The 17,744-nt window shown below is 41.6% G+C and overlaps 1 protein-coding gene across 1 annotated transcript in view; it reads right to left on the bottom strand.

Moving 5' to 3' along the window:
- Positions 1 to 1,207: 1,207 nt before the first annotated feature.
- il16 (interleukin 16) overlaps positions 1,208 to 17,744 on the bottom strand; it is a 39,936-nt gene continuing 23,399 nt past the window's right edge. Inside the window, exons 12-28 of the mRNA XM_068730818.1 lie at positions 17,422 to 17,495; positions 16,104 to 16,353; positions 15,053 to 15,170; positions 13,965 to 14,097; positions 13,682 to 13,769; positions 12,265 to 12,488; positions 11,975 to 12,112; positions 11,237 to 11,389; positions 10,234 to 10,290; positions 8,689 to 8,779; positions 6,526 to 7,700; positions 5,404 to 5,555; positions 4,950 to 5,115; positions 4,218 to 4,319; positions 2,277 to 2,508; positions 2,039 to 2,167; positions 1,208 to 1,621 (exon numbers count right to left, since the gene is read on the bottom strand). Coding sequence (XP_068586919.1) covers positions 1,455 to 1,621; positions 2,039 to 2,167; positions 2,277 to 2,508; positions 4,218 to 4,319; positions 4,950 to 5,115; positions 5,404 to 5,555; positions 6,526 to 7,700; positions 8,689 to 8,779; positions 10,234 to 10,290; positions 11,237 to 11,389; positions 11,975 to 12,112; positions 12,265 to 12,488; positions 13,682 to 13,769; positions 13,965 to 14,097; positions 15,053 to 15,170; positions 16,104 to 16,353; positions 17,422 to 17,495 — 3,449 coding nt within the window. The 3' untranslated portion in view covers positions 1,208 to 1,454. The remainder of the gene's footprint in view (positions 1,622 to 2,038; positions 2,168 to 2,276; positions 2,509 to 4,217; positions 4,320 to 4,949; positions 5,116 to 5,403; positions 5,556 to 6,525; positions 7,701 to 8,688; positions 8,780 to 10,233; positions 10,291 to 11,236; positions 11,390 to 11,974; positions 12,113 to 12,264; positions 12,489 to 13,681; positions 13,770 to 13,964; positions 14,098 to 15,052; positions 15,171 to 16,103; positions 16,354 to 17,421; positions 17,496 to 17,744) is intronic.

Raw genomic sequence — 17,744 nt, 5'->3', positions numbered from 1 at the left:
CTTTGGCGACATACGTGTTCAAACTCGCTTTCCCCTTTGGTGCACACAGGCGATCGTCAAACAACGACGACAATAACGATGTGATTAACGTGGAAATAGCGGTCAATAAAAAAAAAACAAGGCTCCCTCCCTCTCCTTCCATTCCTCCAACTAGACTAACGTTACTGAACAGCTGATATCCCCAACACCCTTTGACTCAAATAAACGGAAGTGACAAAAAAAGGGTAATGGCACAGGCCACACCCACACTGACCATTAGCTTGATTTAATCATGTACCAGGATAGGTCATGTTTGTGCAAATGGTTCATTTCATTTGTACAAAAGGATAATAAATATGCAAAAACGTCTTCTGTGCTCAAGATGCCCTATCGCACGCTCAGAATTGAAACACGAATACAATCCAGTCGAGTTTGGTTTGACAGATAAGAGAAGGGTGAAAGTCGAAGCCGAGTCAGCAGAAGTGTGTCACTGTTTGATCTTCTGATTCTTCTGACATGCTGCTGGGAAAATAGACGTTTACTCCGGTGTACACACTTCTCTTCTTTTACGAGTGATGGCGCATTTTTCTTTTTCTTTTTCGTACCATTGTAGACTAAACTTAAAGGAGCACTAAAAACAACACCTAATAAACAGATGTCCAACAGCAGCACAGGTGTGGTGGGTTGCATTGCTCTGGACGGGTGTGTGTGTTATTGAGCCTGGTCTCCTGTAGTCCTTTCCTTCTCCTTCAGATGAGTGCAAAATGTCTGAACTGAGTCAGACAGACATTTTACATCCATCCAGGGTGATAAGTGATTCAATCTATATTGTTTCAGTAAATCTTGACTTTTGGACTTAACAACGCTCTGGAGTTATTGGGAAAAGTTTTGGATCACAAACAATCCTAGCAGTCACCACTGGCATCTAATTGTGCCTTGGCTAAGGCGGCCCCCCCCCCCCCACACTGCTACTCCTTCAAGCTGTCAGAGCCACCACATCAGTGAGCCGCCACATCACCAGACGATCGAGACAGAAGACAATAAAAAAAGGATCAACGGTGTTCCTGTAAAGCTGGGTAGATCTTTATTCACTGCTACAATCATTCAAATACATTCAGTATACCTTCAGTAGCTAGCGTAGCATAGAATCCAACTGATATGCTAACTGTTGAGTGAATACAACTTGGACGTAGTCTCCGAAGCCCCCCCCCCCCCCCCTCCCCCCCCCTCCCCTCTGATTGTTCTCCATATTTAGGACATGGCATGGTAAAGTAAGTGGGCTTTGGGAGGATTTAGGTGAATTGACTATTTTAAATGTTATCTAAATATAATAAAAATGTATTTGGAAGTTGTCCACCATGTCAAAGGTGGATCACACTGACTGCCTTAAATAAAAGGCCAACATCTGTGTGCCCCAAGTGCTATTGTGGCTTTTCATTTCTTTGGCCTCTTCGTTTGCGAGCAGCTCCCGGCTGTCATTCAACTCCGCCCTGCCTCCCCCTGATGACTACGGTGATGAGTCCTTCAGGTAAGGCCTTGATCATGTTCCAGGCCTCGAAACGAGTCATGTCCTGTAGACCGATTCCCTGGACCTGCAGCAGTTCATCTCCGTGCTGCAGACCGATCTGCTCTGCCGCTCCACCTGAAACACACACACACAAAAAAAAAAAATTCTACAGACCTGTTTGTTTTTTTTATTTCACAAAAAGCCAAACAAAGCAGAGGATAAGACTGTTAATTTACAGTTGTTTAGTTGCTGCTACAGACGTGAACTAGTACTCATGCCTGAAGCAGCTTCCATTCCTCAGGCTCCATTCCCAGTTTTGAAAATAATTTCACCCCAGTAATGAATCACATCCTCTCGACCTTTTGCGAGAATCAATGTATTGGAATTGTCTCTCCTGTCTGTGACTTCGACTTCAACTTTCTGTCCCCTTCAGTAAATAAACAGAAGCACCTTTTAAAACCCCAGATGTCTGAGTAAAGCTGGTTCCGTTTGAATGTATGGGGGATGTGTTGATTGTAAATCGAATGAAATCAGATGACATCATGAGTGTACCTGTAAAGATCCTGTTGATGACTAAAGGTCTGTCTCCGTGGATTGAGCCTTTCCCTCCCTCGAGAGTAAAGCCGACTCCTCCAGCTCCTTTCTCCAGCTCCACACTCAGCGGAGCTCCCTGCTCCTCCGCTGCGAAGCAAAACACAACTTACAACCTCAACGTGGAACCTTTTTAGGCCTACGTGACGAGCCACCGGACTTATTTTCGACCTGAGAAAGCAAAGTGGTTGGGACTCACCTGCAGGGTTGGTCTCTTGGCTCCTGCAGCTTCCTCCCTCTCTTCCTTCCTCCTCTGCTCTCTTGCAGACGACCACCACAGCCTGCTTCAGACAGCGGGCCTGACGCAGCGCTGCGGTGGCGTCGGCGTGCGTGACGCTGCGCAGCGTCTGTCCGTTTATAGACAACACCTCATCTCCTTTCTCAATGGTGCCCTCCTGAGCTGCCAGGCCGCTGGGAAACACCCTGTGGACCTGGACGAAGACAATGAGTGTCTCACACAGAGAGATGCAGAGAGAGTGTGCACAGTGTCTGTCCCTAAGTGAAGTTTATTTTAGTATAGCACCTTTCAAACGGCAGGATCACAAAGTGCTTTAAAAGAATGAAAAGGAATACGATCGCAAGACCGTAAAACAGTAAAGAATGAACAATATGACATGCAGAAAAGAGGCAGCGAGGCTGAACGTCATTTTGTGATATGTATTCAACATACATTTTACAGTTTTCACAAAACCAAAATGGAGTGTAAATACCCTCTTTGAGTTGAGTTTGAGAAAGGAAACTGTTTTTTTGAAAGATGTGGTCGTTGAATGTATTTTGTATAAAAGCAGGGAAAGTGATTCACCGTTTAGTCCACACAGACTGCTGTTGAGCTGACTGTAAAGAGTGAACTCAGTATTAAGAAATTAACTTCCAGCCTTCTCATATTTACCAGAAAAGCAATGGTTGAACGGTAAACAACTTGTGCCTTTATACACCGGTTACGGGTTTTGTTGTGTGATGAATATGCTCGTGATTATACTTTGAACTGTTGTTTTTTGACCTGTATACTTTTACACAAAACGCACATATTACACGGTGAAAAAGAGGGATATTTTTTTGTTTCTGAGTTTTGCACCGTGAATAAAGGCGTCAAATCAGGCAAGGAACGAGTTGAGTTTAACTTAATCAGTAAAACAACAACGTGGAGGCCCCAGCAGACCCACAAAGGCAGCGCAGACCAGATCCACACCTTATGTGCTCACCTTTTACAATCAAATCCCTCGACATATACAGTACACTGAACCCAATCCTGCTCAATATTATTCCACTTCTTTATAAAAAGCAGTATGGTTTTGATAAGCTGTGAGTGGTAAGAGTAAATATTATGATCAGTGGTGGAATATAACTAAGTAGTTTTGCTAAAGTACTGTACTTAAGTACAAATTCAAGGTATTTTACTTGAGTATTTATTCAACTTTGTACTTCCACTCCCCACTACATGTCAGAGAGAAATATTGTACTTTTTACTCCACTACATTTGTCTGGCAGCTTTAGTTACTAGCTACTAAACCCTTCCTAACTACCCAAACTGAACAACAATGTATAAAGGAGTTGAGCTCCACCTTAAACATCTGCAGCAGGAATAAAGATCCCAAAAATATACATGTGTAATATCCATATATAATAGTACACAATCTTTTTTTAAATGCTCACTGGGTTTATGCCTTCATTTAGCTTATTGGTTTATTTTTATTGAAACCCTCCATTTTTCACATTTCCTTATTTTTAAAGAGGCCTTTTATTATTTATTATTAAGAGAACTTTTTTTTTTCAGTGGACAGGCTCTCGTGAGATCAAAGTAAATATTTATGTGTTCTGTGGTTGAGAACTGGATCTCAGGCTTCTTCCTGATCAGCTGAAAATCAGTAAAACCACAATATATTCAATAACTAAAATGGTTTTAATTTGCCAAATTGTCCTTGTGTGGCACCGATGGACTACAACTGCTATTATTTGTGCAGCTCTGCGTTCAAAAGGAATTCTCATTCTAAAACCATTTCAGATCCTAACTTGTGCATGAATTGCACGTGTGTGTGTGTGTGTGTGTGTGTGTGTGTGTGTGTGTGTGTCCTTGCTATTAGTGCAATCTTGAATGAATGATCACTAGTATGAGTGTGAGTCTGTAGAGAGTGCTGCTCACTGTGGGAGCTTTGCTCTCCAGGTCAGACCCTCCAGCGATGCTGAAGCCCAGACCAGCTCCCTCCTCTTTATGTAGGATCACAACATGGATGTTCACCAGTTGCTAAGGAAAAAGAGGCACAGTTACTACTGCAGTGTATTCATTCTTTATGTGATCCGCTCAGATTAACTCTCTTTTTACCACCAAGCATTGTTCACATCTACATGTTTAAATATTTCACTACATCTAAACTTTAAATCAAACGTTCTGCCAGTTTGTGTAGCTCCTCATCAAAGCTTTAACAGCATTCCTTCATGGCATTCACCTGATATCACTTTGATTTTATCTGAACTGTAGGCTGCATCCAATCCAACTGCTATAATCTTAATAATATAATATATAAGCAAATTATGATATCATTAAGGACATTCTCTTGCATGTCATATCATGAGTGGGTTTGTGTGTATATAATAAATGTCATTCAATCTATATACTATATGTCACTATTTATTTGTATTGTGTGTGTGTTATATATATATATATATATATATATATATATATATATAAAATATGTTTGATCTCTATAATCCTAAATACCATCAAATATAATACATGTGATGTGTGTGCGATGATGAGGTTGTATGTTTAAAATTGGGGGATTTGTACATAAACATACATATCCAGTTGTATAACCTGTGTAGAACGTTGGTGAAGCCGTCTCATAACAAGTTGAAGTTCCGTGAGGTTTCTTACCTTCAGCGTCTCTTCGTCCAGACCTTTGACTTCCTGGATCATCCTCTTTATTTCGTCTGACGGGATGGCTGAGATGACAGAGTGAGCACGAGCGGAAGTGACTGCTGCGTCGTCTTGACACCCCCCCTCCCCTCGCTCAATGGTACACTCCCTCAGTGTGGCCAAGCTGTGTGCGACGTGATGAAAACACATCAGAGAAGTTACACACCTCTGATCATTGTGCATGCCAGTAAGTGTTTAACTGAGCCGCGTTCAACATCTCTTCTGACGGTTCAAAACTTTGTAACTGCTTCTCTGGTAAAACAGGAAGTGATTTTTTTAAATTTTTTTTTTATCAACCTGAACCACTTCCTTATGAATGCAAAAACAGGTCCCGGATGCCTTCTGGTAGTGAGTCCCTGTTTAAATAATGAAGCATGTCATGTTAAGCCAGACCTCTTAGTGCAGGTCTTACCTGACAGAGAACCCTCCGTTGGGGCTGTCCAGGGCCAGCTCAGACCACTGACAGTTAGTCATATCCCCGGCAGAGGAGTCCTGCAGGTTTGGGGAGTGAGGCGTTCCGTGGCAGGGCTGCGTGGGTAGAGAGCGCATCAGCGCTTCTGAGACCTAAAACAAAAACAACATAGAATGGAGAAAGATACAATTCAAATCTTATTTTTGTAGTTTTTGCTCTCACTTCTACCAGCAATATTAACATTGGGCTCATCAAGTAATGAAATTAAGGTTCAACTATAAGCCAAGCTGTCCACTGTAAACATCCAGAACAGTTTACAGACTGACTACTCACTGACTCACTGGGATTATGAAAATATAGAATCATATTGCAGCATGGCCTGTATGACAGAAGGGGACGTAGTCTCCGTGACATCACCCGTTGGTGGGTAGACTACGGTTTTATCTAAGTCCACAAATGATGGATCGATGGTCAAACAATCACAGGACTGGAGACTGGAGACTGGGACGTGGGACATGAACAGCTGTCTCCAGTCCACTTGACATTTACTTTACGCTTGTTACTGAAAGTGGTTATGCCTGTTACCCTAGAAAGTCCACGAAGGGCAATTGTTATTTATTTACGCTAGTTACGTTGTTAAAAAATTGAAAGTGAAAACACAGCGTGAAATGATTCAAGTTGTAAGAGGAAAACTTTCAGACCAGACAACGCCGTGGTACAGACGTGTCAATCCAACCAAACCAACTAGAGATTGAGACCATAAACACATGTTTACAATGTTTACTGAGGTAATAAATCAAGAGAGAAGTGATGGACATTAGAGGGAATGCGGGTTTAAGACATGAAGCATTAGCTTCACTTTTCAGAAGCAGAGGTTCTGCCTGTATGTCAGTGAGTTTACCTCCACATACAGTGGTCTACATAATCTGGATCAATTGTTACTTTTACAACCTTGTGATTTCACAAATTGTGTTTCTTGACCCATTAGGCTTTGTTATATTGCCATGTTCCTGGAAATTGTACACAAAACTATATTAAAATAAGTCCAATAAATACATTTAAATAATGTTCACATGTCACATAAGGACATGACTATCTATAGTTCCTCACATGACAGATTACCTGGTTACTGAAGGCGAGGATTTTCCCTATACTCTCTCCCTCCAGACCTCCCAGAGGGTTACTGTCTGTGGGGGTAACAGCACTCAGAGTTGTGCTCTGCAGCGTTCCTTGGCTCTCTGCTCCATCTTCCTCTGTCCCCTCTGGAGGACTTTCCCCCTCGACTTTATTGGCTCTCATAGGTGTCGCAGGGGGCAGGACTTTGCACTCTGTGGGCCTGGTAAGATCCACTCTTTCTAGCTCAGACTCAGACTGCTTTGTTGGAAAGACATTCCTGTCATCGTGGACTTGAGCTGAATGAGAATCATGTGTCTCTGAGTCCAGATCAATGCTGATGGTGTCAGAAAATGGAAGATCTGTGGGGGATTGGATGGAGGGAGGTTCATCATCAGAGGACTTGGCTGGTATTTGACTACAAGCTACAGAAGAGGAGAAGGTGATAGCAGAGGGTGTAGCAGACTCCTTTGTGTTGTTTGTCTCCCTAACAGATGCAGACTGGTTTGCCTGGATCTCTTCTGGGATTTCATGTTTGACCTTCCCATAATCTCCATGTGAGTCAGGGTGGCTCTTGGACTCCGTTTCCAGAGTAAGAGAGTTGGAAGGGGCCATAGGTCTCCTGTTACCCCCCTTTTCTGCACCCTCTGGACTGGAAAAAGTCTCAAACGAGTGGATCTTTTGTTTGATTGACAGGTTGGCTGCAGAAGAGGCAGATCTGACTCCGAAGCTTCTGTTGAAGCCCACAGAGGATCTCTGCTCTGCGGGTTTCGCTTGCATCTTCTGGTCCTGCTCATCCCGAATTTTCCTCAGACTCTTGCGAAACCAGACAGGTTTGGGTGCCACCGGGGGCCCCGACTTTGCTGCTGAAGGAGTTTCTGATGTGTTTTCAGGGGTCATGTCGGACGGAGGATCTGAAGTTCCATCAGCGGCTGAGCTATTGAGCTTGGACATGTTCTCTTCGTCACTCATGGTGGCGGGCTTGCTGTGGACGTTGATAGGCTGTGTTCTTTCTGCAGCACAGTGGTGGTGATGATGGTGGGTCTTGGTCAGCTCTTCAGGGGAGCTGTCTGAAAGGCGAACCCAAGGATCCTGAAGCTGTTCTTGGGCGTGTCGGTCGATACGATCCTGCCTCCTCAGAGCTGCTCTCTTCGGCTGTGAGCAGAGCACAGTTGATGAATCACCTGTCCACGCAACACAGAGGGAAGTAGAAAAGTCTGAGAGGTGTGTTTCAAACATGTTCATGTCTCAAACTTACGAATAGATATTACTGTCTGTGAACTTCATGGTAGTTGAAATAGTCATCATCCAGGCCTCTGCTTGTATTAATGAAGGTATCAAACCATTAAAAACCAAATTAGAACAAAACAGGTTATCATGGAAGTAAAACAATACAATACTAGTATCACTAGTCACCAGCCATGTTTAAGTCCAGACAACTTTGGTCTAACCAAAGCAAGTTATCGTCAACATTGCTGCCAACCGAGTCGGCAAAAATGTTGGCGTTGTACCCTTATGACGTTTCTGAACCAAAAATATGTTCCATAAATACGTTTTATATCAGCCTTGTATCACGCTTGTGGAAACATATAATATCAAGTGGTTAATGTTGTGAAACGATTGGTTAGGTTTACTACTTGAATCAGGTTTGAAATAAAAGAAAAAGAAAAAGTTTGTGTTCAAATTATGATGTAATAACATAATAATATAATTACCATTAATAAATAACAGCAGCTGTTGGCATATAATGGTCCACATTTACTTTTTGGGTTTGTTTGACCAATCCACCACCACTCCCACCCGCCTATAGTGGGCTTTTTTTTACTCTGTATTATACCACTTATCGTTGTACTACGCCTTAGTACAACTCATCCCGACACTGCAGCCTGCACCAACTACAACATAGTACAACAACCTACGTCCCTTGCTATTAGCAAATGCAGAAATGGCCACATTCAATGCATCCATGGTTTGCTGAAACGTACACTGTGTGTGTGTTGGGCTCTGTCGTCTGATTGAATTCTATGTACTGACACGTAAAAACCCGGCCTCAAACAGGAAGTAGAACCTCAGTTGTTCTCCACTGAAATACTGATAACCACAGCACCAATATCTGCTAGTTCTGAAGTTGCATTCAGGTGCTGAAATGTAAGATAATAGTACGTCTCCTACCTGTGTGTAATCTGTCGTTGGTGCAGGCTACAGGTTGAGTGAAATCTTCCTTGATCCCTTCTGACTCTTCTCTTATTCGTTCTCCTTCCTGCTACACAAACAGGAAGTATGTGTGTCACAACAGCTTCTCTTGTATCGACCACAGAGAGGTGCAATAACGTACCCTGCTTCCGCTCAGACATTCATCCGCAGAACTGCTACTGCTTTGATTGAGTGAGCAACAGGCCCATAAAGAAAGCAACAAGCGTGATGCATACAACCAGCGGTCAAAATGAGCTTTTTTTGAGGAGTGGGAGGCCTTGTCCAATGAGACTGGGGGATTTAGTCAAGGTGGGTTTTAATGGGGACTATTGCGTCAGTAGGAAGTTGTTCCAATGAAAACTGTAGCCTTTTTGCTTTGTCTAGTGTATCAATGGCACCGTTTTTAGAAAGAGATTTTTTTGTTAAAGCTGTACCACAAAATAAATTCCATTCAGCACCATTGTATTGGTGGAATTCAGGAGAGAGATATCTCAAATCGAATGCAACTATCTAAATGACCAGATGCCACTAAGGTGAAGCGAGAATATTCAAATTTGTAATTGTTTTATTTATTGGTCACGTAGATGAAGCAAACATTTTTATTGAATGTGATGGACAGCTGCAAATATAATTGCATTAAAGTGGTAAAAGTGAAATCTCCCTGTGGTAATCCACTTGACACGGCAGAACAAACAAACAAATGTGAGAGTTGGCAAAGCTGCAACGCTGAATGTCAGGAGGCAGAGCACATGACATGCACTGCTTTCATGCTGACATGCACACACACACACACACACACACACACACACACAGACATATGCATGCATGAAAAGCACGACTGAAACATAAAATGGGTATTTTAGGAAAGCATATTATATTCTAACACCTGAATTTTCAAAGCCGGTTGTATACAGAGATGCACACACACTTGTACTTCACGGCCAGAAGTGTTGTGTACATGTTTGCACTCCAACGTATTCCTCCAACGTTATATTATACTGGTCAGCAAAATGTGGTCTACATGAAGAAGCATTACATGTTTTTGTTATAAAATTGCATAAACATGAAACTATGTAGACTGTGTGCTGCCAACAAGAAGCTTTCAGGACATCGTACAGGAGCAGTTCTTTACATTAATGTAAAATAAGAGAGTGCTTCAGACCTTATGCAACCCAGTTTTAAACAATCACCGTTGAAATTCTGGTTGGTACTCACTGGGAGGCCCAATGTTCTTTTCTGATAGGGTTGTACAACCACGTGTAATTGTGAGCTTTCCACAAGATAGTAAGTAATAATTTGTTTTCCAAATGGTTTATGACTGATTTATAAAGCATTTATCCTTTTTAAAGCCCTTGGATCCAATTCATAAACCAATAAAAGGGGTGCTTTTTTTTTTAGAGTATTGCCAGTTTAACGCTCACACACTAGGCTGACAGCTTTACGTTTCATTAAATCCTAAAAAAGCCAAAGGTGCTCAGCATGCATTCACCACCAACACACTGGAAGCCACATCACTTAACATACATTCCTTGAGAGTAACCTCCAGATCTTTCTCAAGGCCTTGTACATACTGCTGAAGAACTGCCGGCAGTGGAAGGAGAGCAGCGTGTTACATGTCACTCTTTTCAGAAAAAGCACGATACATTGATGGAAACACGATTAATATATGGGGGATCAGTACATCGAGAAAGTATAGCAGAATCCCTCCTCCTGTCATCTTTCAGCGTGGAAGTGAAAAAAAAAACTGATGCAGATGGTCTCAGACATCATTTTAAAATCTTGTTATGGTCACTGAACTGAGATACTGATTGATGAAAGAAATGTTACAGCCACAGCCAATGCCCTCAGTGTCTCGCCCTCTTAGTTTCTTTTAAATGTAGAACATTCTAGATTGGTTACCATATGCCCATCCCACTTCCTGATTAGCATCCGAAGGATCCTGATTGGAGCAGCATCTTGTCCAGCTCTCCAATCCAGTAGATGCAAGTTTTATATATTTATGTCTACATATTGGAAAATGATGGAAGGGTGATAGTGATTTGTATTTTCTTCAGATGTGTTTTGTACATCTTGACACTGAAATGGCAAACATTGGAATAACACAAAAGTTTTGCTATCCGACCTACACCTGACAGATCCAGACGAAGGATCTGGATCTGGATTGGTTTGGGATATTTTCAAATCTAATATTTAATTTCTCTTTTTCAGTCCCTAACTTTGAAAGATGGCTGCGTCCATGCACATGTTACAATGCCCACTGATTAACAGCAAAGAAATGTAGCAATGCAACAGCAAGTTGCTAGTTAGCAAAATGGATGAAAACAAATTTGTTTTGTCAAATTTCCACAGTTTACCCTCAAAGCAATGCCTGACTAGTCAAGGGACAATTGAAAATGTGTGACATAGTAGATAAGTGTACAATCGTAGAAAAATGAAAGCTTTTAAACAATAAAATCATCAAGAGTAAATACTAGCAAATATGCAAAAAGAACAAGAGTGTAGGGCAGCTGTATTTAGAGTGGTGTACCTGGCAGCTGGTGTGTGATGAGGACTCCAGTCCTCCATCTCTAACCGGGGATTCTCTACTGGAGCCACTGGAGTCTCCATTATAACCCTCTTCACTGGTCACATCCTGAGGCCAGCAGTACCGACGTGGAGTAGCACGCACCCTGCAGGTGGACTACAGACACAACAGCTCTATTACAGGCATTAAATATGCAGCATGCAGTATCTGGCCAGAATTTCTATTTAAACATTCAGAAATGTAACCATGTATTAAAAGAATTTCAAGAAGTAGTGCTGACATAATGCTGTGTGATATGTGACGGATTTTGGATGGGGGCAAGGAAGGATGAATGGATGGATGGATTGATGGATAGATGGTGGATGGATGAAGCATGGATGGATAGATGATGGATGGATGCATGGATGGATGAGTGAATGTAAGGATGGATGCATGGATGCATGAGTGGATGGAGGCAAGGAAAGATGAATGGATGGATGGATTGATGGATGGATGGATGACTCTATGAGTGGATAGATGATGGATGGATGCATGGATGGATGGATGCATGGATGGATGGATTGATGGATGATTCTATGAGTGGATGCATGGATGGATAGATGATGGATGGATGCATGGATGCATGGATGGATGGATTGATGCATGGATGGATGCATGGGTGGATAGATGGTGGATGGATGCATGGATGGATGGATGATGGATAGATTCATGGATGGATGGATGGATGGATGGATGGGCTACCTTAAAGCCCCTTGAGGCCAGATCCAGGACCTGCTGACTGGACAGGTTGGCAGCAGCAGAGTTGTACGGGAGGTTATAGTCTTCATCAGGATACACAGGCGCTGACAGTCTTTTGTCAGACCATGTCTCTCTCATAGACTATACAACAAGAACGGGACAGGGATAAGATGAGAAAAACATCATTTCAAAACAGGAGATAACTTGGATTCTGATAGATTTCCCAGAATTCATTTGATCCCAGAAACTTGAATAGGAACCCTCTCAATACGTCCTGCCGCATATGTGGTTACCTTGGGTGTGTCTAGGCTGTGGACGCGGGCTGATGGGTTATGTTGTTTGTTGTGAAGGCTGTGTATGGTGAGGCAGTGGTTGTGGTTGGGACCGTTGGTGTTGTCGCTGCAGGAGCGGGTCATGGTCTTCTGGGCTCGTCGAACCATCAGCTGACTGAAACTCCTCTCCAGACAACGTTCACATCTGTGCCGGCTGTGAGAGCAAGACTCCGGTCTACGCAGCCCTGGGATTCAATACAAAATTATAATTAAAAAAAAGAAATAAAGTTATTATACAATTCTGAAACTAGACACCCATTCTTTGAGAAAAATGTGTGTGATGCTGATTAATGTGGCTTAAGTTTTTTTTCTTAAACTTCTCATTCAGAAGTGAACTTCACCATCGGCGTTTGGATTGGTTCCCTTTAAGCATTGCTTTCACTGTGCAGTTCTGTCTGCCTGCTCTGATCTCAGGGAAAATGAAGGCTCCAATCACTGCACAAAGGAAGCGCGTCTATTGGACTATTGTCCAACCAAAACAAGATAGTACTTTTGTTTTCCCCTGAAGCTAGCGATAACTATCCCCAGTTACCAAAGAGTATTAATGTGAGTTTTATAGTTACTATACAAAAGTAATGGTGGACAGTGGAACAACCAAATGCAGTGTCCTGCAGAAGTGCTGCCAACTCTTTTCCAAAGAAGTAGCTAGCAGTAGCAAAAGTTGCTAAAGGTAGCCAGGTGGCGTCATGTGTTCATTTGCATATTGGTGATTAGCTTAAAGCTTAGTCATTGTCTCCATACTGTTGGCAGAAAAGACTGAGATTACTGTGAGCACCACTGGGAGTTAAGTACAATTAAATAAAGACTATTTGAATGTATCTCTAACCTTTTCCCTGATGGTTTGAATAAGTTGCTAAATGTCTCGATTGAGTTGCATTATGGGAAGTGTAGGATCCAAAGTTTTTGGAGTATAGACCCCATAAGGATCTAAAATTCACCACATCTCGGTTTCTGCTGGATACATTTTGACCATTTTTCAATCCGTTTATGGTGTGTCCCTCTACTTTATGGAAGTGCAACAAAATCAAATCATTAAAGTTATAGTATAGTATAGTAAGTGCAAGAGTTATTTCTAAGAAAAGAATAGTGCATACAAAGATGTATGCACTATTTGACATGTGAATATTTCTGTAGCACGTAAGTTGTAAGATACATTTTATAAAAAATGTAATCAAATAGCTGCATAATTGTAATGTGCAGTACGTGTAGCATAAACATTTATTAAATCACAGTTGAGCTAAAAAAGAAAGCTAATAAGTGTGCAAGGCAACAGGAGAAAGGCAACGAGTTCAGATAAACATGGGGCAGCTGACGACCCAGCCATGCCATGGTCCTATGTGACTGTGGAACATTAATAATAACCAAATACATATTTCACCATCAATGCTCCACTGGCTCTTATCCTTTCTCAGTTTGCTGATTTCCACAGCCTGAGCGATAGCATCATTCAGCTGCTGCTCTGATACCTGTGACACACAGAAGATTAGAATGAATAAGTCAGCTTGAATTTTTGTTCAATATTTGTATTGCACTTTTTAAAGGTGATTTCTTTACAATCCATGCTGACAGCACAGAGGCCTGCAGTGTAAGCCATGAAGCCACATCAACACTGAGGCAGCACAGGCTGGTTGAGGTGAATGAGGTGGATATGCGTTGCGTACTTTGGGGTCGGGGTGTCGACTGATGATGACGTGGACTCGACCTGGTGTGCACTGGCTCAGTACTGTGTAGACGTCATTCAGCACCATGTTGTAAACCACAGTGTCGTCGATCTCCATGATCTCATCCCCGCATCTGAAGGAAGGGAGGGAAAGTTCAGGAAAATATGTCGAAAGAAACAAAGAAGAACACAAAATCTTTTTAGTATATTTTGGAAATAGAAAATGTAATTCCATTGTAATGGCACAAAACTATTGTGGACACATCATTGAAGCCCAAGTGAGGAAAACTGCTACCTTAAAGTGAATGCATGTGCACTTATTAAACGTTTGGTCTATAAAATGTCAGGAAAAAAAACACCCTCTAGTTTTGGATGCGGCACTCTCGAGGATCAGCTCATCATACCACCACACTGGCTCTCCAGGGCCAGCATGGACCTCCCAGCAGCAGGTCGCCCGCTGAGGACACACACACGGTTCACACACACCTACGCTTCCTCTGCTGCCGGGTGCTACCAGAGGGCCGCTGTGAAACTCAGCTTGTTACTTAGTAGCAATGGGTGTTAACCTAATGATCTGTTAAGCACTGAAGATTTGACAAATGACATATACAGTACATTATTTAAAAACATACTCCTAATTGAATTGAAGTCACACAAAACAAATATTTTAAAAAAATATAAAAAATATATATAAAAAAAACCTTTCTTTGTATTTTTATATCAAAATATCCAATCTCTCTACCTTCATCATCTTTTCTCCCTGTAAAACTATGTTAATATGAATAGTGTGCTTATGTAAGCTAGTACCAAACAATTCCAACCAATACGATCATGACATCCATCCATCAATCAATCTGCAACTTTTAGCATCGACGGTGATCCTCTGCAGCTCCGTATCGCCCTCTATTCTAAACCCGCCCACTTTTTAGCAGCCCAATCGAATGCAAAGGATTTGATTCACTGCACACCGCACACATTTTCCTTTTCACTGGGAACCGGAGAACTCTTACGCTGTGCGTTACTGACCAACTTACTGTACACACTCCATTACAGTAGAGACATGTTTGCGCTGCAGTAATGAATGCTTACCGCAGTCTACCGTCCATGTGAGCCACCGATCCTGGAGAGAGGGTGAGGATGTAGATCCCTGGGCACCCGTCACCAGATGGAACACAGCACAGTCCAATACCCAGACCAACACCAGCCTCTAGGAAATTACACATGCATATATAAACATGTATAATGATAATACTGTCTATAATTAAAGGTTTGATTTCAAAAGAGATTTAGCATTTACACCCCAACAAACCACATCAGAGCCTTGGAAATCCGTCTTTTAGAGCTGAAACTAATACATGCTTTCATTATTGATCGATCAATCAATCATTTAGTCTGTAAAATGCAAAATCAACAATGAGTAATGGCTATCATAAGTTACCAGAGCCTGGAGTGATGTCTAAAAATGGAACACAATTGATTTTACCACTACATGCAGTTTACCATCGTGACCTTTGTGAAGACTGACTTGTGTGCAACAGAAAGCCTGAATCACAACCTGGCAGTTTGGTCTTTGAAAGATGTGGTTATTTACCAGGACGGTATACCCAAAAGATGCTATTGGTTGCGGATCCGGCAAATGCAGGATCCATCTTTTGACCATTTTTTGTAAAATCTTAAAATTGCTTCTTTTTTCCGCAGTAACAAAAACAAAACCTGTAATAATAAACCTCCTAAATGTTCTTTTGTCAGATGAAACCCAGAAAAGCAAGCAACTCTTCCCATCATAAAAACTATAAAAGTATAAAATACCAAAAAGATGTCAACGATTAATTAATGGGTGTTTCTCAAGCTCGTAGAAGGATCCTTCAACAGTTTTCAAACACGGCACGCCATTGAATCCCCCGAAGAACTGCTCTAATGTCAAGGGTCCTTCCAATTCTACCGAGGACTGAATTATGTCCTGTAATGTCCGATATGTCCGATAATGTCCTGAATTATTCTAATTAAGTAAAAAAAAAAAAAAAAAGGTCCATTTCTTCTGCACACGGCACACTCGCTAGAGCGTTCCAATGTGGGTTCTCTGAATGCTAGGACAGAGTCCAGCCCCTGTAGCAGCCCCCCCCGTCACCCTGCGTCTGACCTTTCTGCAGGATGATCTCCATCATGATGCGGTCTCTGGGCTTAGCAGGCTGACCCGGGACACTCAATGTGTTACTGCACGCGTTGTTCAGGTAGTTGTAGTCTCCCATGTCAGCGCTGGCCCTGGCCATGCCTGTGGTGGAGCTGAGGGAGCGTGACCTGCACAGCTGAGCTACCTGCGACTGACCGCACAGGGCCCCCACACGCAGGCTTGTCCTCACCACCACAGTCAGCAGGCCCTTTTTGATTTGCTGCACAAAGACAGTGAATATTTCAAATCAATGCTAAATGCTTGTAGAAATGTTTTGCTGGCTGAGTTTGATCTCTGAGCCCCTATTAACCCCCCGCCAAAAACTGAATATGATGAGTTGATAATTTAATCTGTAACAATACATTTTGTGTGTCGTCCTAATAAACTCAGTAATTTTATCATTTAAACAGAAAGACATTTTAAACCAAAGTCATAGTTATTAGGTAATAACTATTGGTAAAAGAAACATTTTATGCTAGTGGAATAGCAAAACTCACAACTCTCTTTATATTTTACTACCTACATGATTTTCTTTTCATGCATTCATTCATTCATTTCCCTTCACTTGTTTGTTTGTATTGTCTTTCCACTTGTGTGCCCTCCACATGCACGCACTCATATACTGTATATGTAACAGTGGCAGAATTAGTATTTACATGCCTTATTTAAGTCAAAATAGTAATACCTCAGCGTAAAAATAGTTTGTTGCAAGTAAAAGTTCTGCATTTAAAACATTACTACATACATATTATTAGAAAAGTGTACTTGTAAGTAAAAGTATTTAGTATGCATGGTGAGCATGAGCATTTTACTGTTGGAGCTGGTGGGGTTGGAGCGAATGTCAAACACATATCATCGTGTTCATTTAATCAATGCATCATATTTCATATTTCATAAAGATATTTGATCATTTGTGTTTTTGTGTAATGTATAATCTTAAAGGCCCTGCACAGCCATAGTTCACCCACGCATGTGTTTTCACTGAAGAGTGCTGCTGGACTTACACCTCTGTGTTTTGGTTGTACAACTTCCTCCGTTATCATTCAAAGTCTGGACTTCATTAAAGCAGAACGTGATCTTCACCTCAACGAAGTGCTAAAGAGTCTCAGGATAATCGTAATACGTTTGATAATGCTATCCTTGATTTGACGATATTGTATAGCAAGATCTGATATGGCAGAAAACAATGGCAAAAATGGTTACTTTTAGGCAATTGGTTTGGGGATGCAGAAAATTAAAACAAAATACAGATAAAGGCAGTAGTGTTATTAAGATCATAATGTCTTACTTTGAACTTGTACAGGGCTTCATCATGAGTCAGACCATGTAGTGACTCTCCATTCAGCTCCAGGATCTCATCACCTGTGCAGACGACAGAAGATCTCAGAGCATTAAGGTCCGTACATCTTCTCAGTGACATGCCAACTGACACAGATTAGACATCTGAACTGGATAAGACTTATGGAAAAGAGTTCCCATCATTTCTAATACATTTACACTCTGTAAGATTTCATTACAACAGCATTGTTACTAATTTACTTATTAATAGATTAATCTAAATCTTAACTGCTTTTATTTCCTGCTCCTCAACTTCTAGAGCTTCCACTTCAA

The sequence above is a fragment of the Cebidichthys violaceus genome, unplaced genomic scaffold (assembly GCF_023349555.1).
Source record: "Cebidichthys violaceus isolate CVI_PGR_0920_01 unplaced genomic scaffold, fCebVio1.0.p SCAF_5, whole genome shotgun sequence".
Taxonomy (NCBI): Eukaryota; Metazoa; Chordata; class Actinopteri; order Perciformes; family Stichaeidae; genus Cebidichthys; species Cebidichthys violaceus.
Note: the sequence above shows the minus strand (reverse complement) of the source record. Positions and strands in the feature narration are given on the sequence as shown.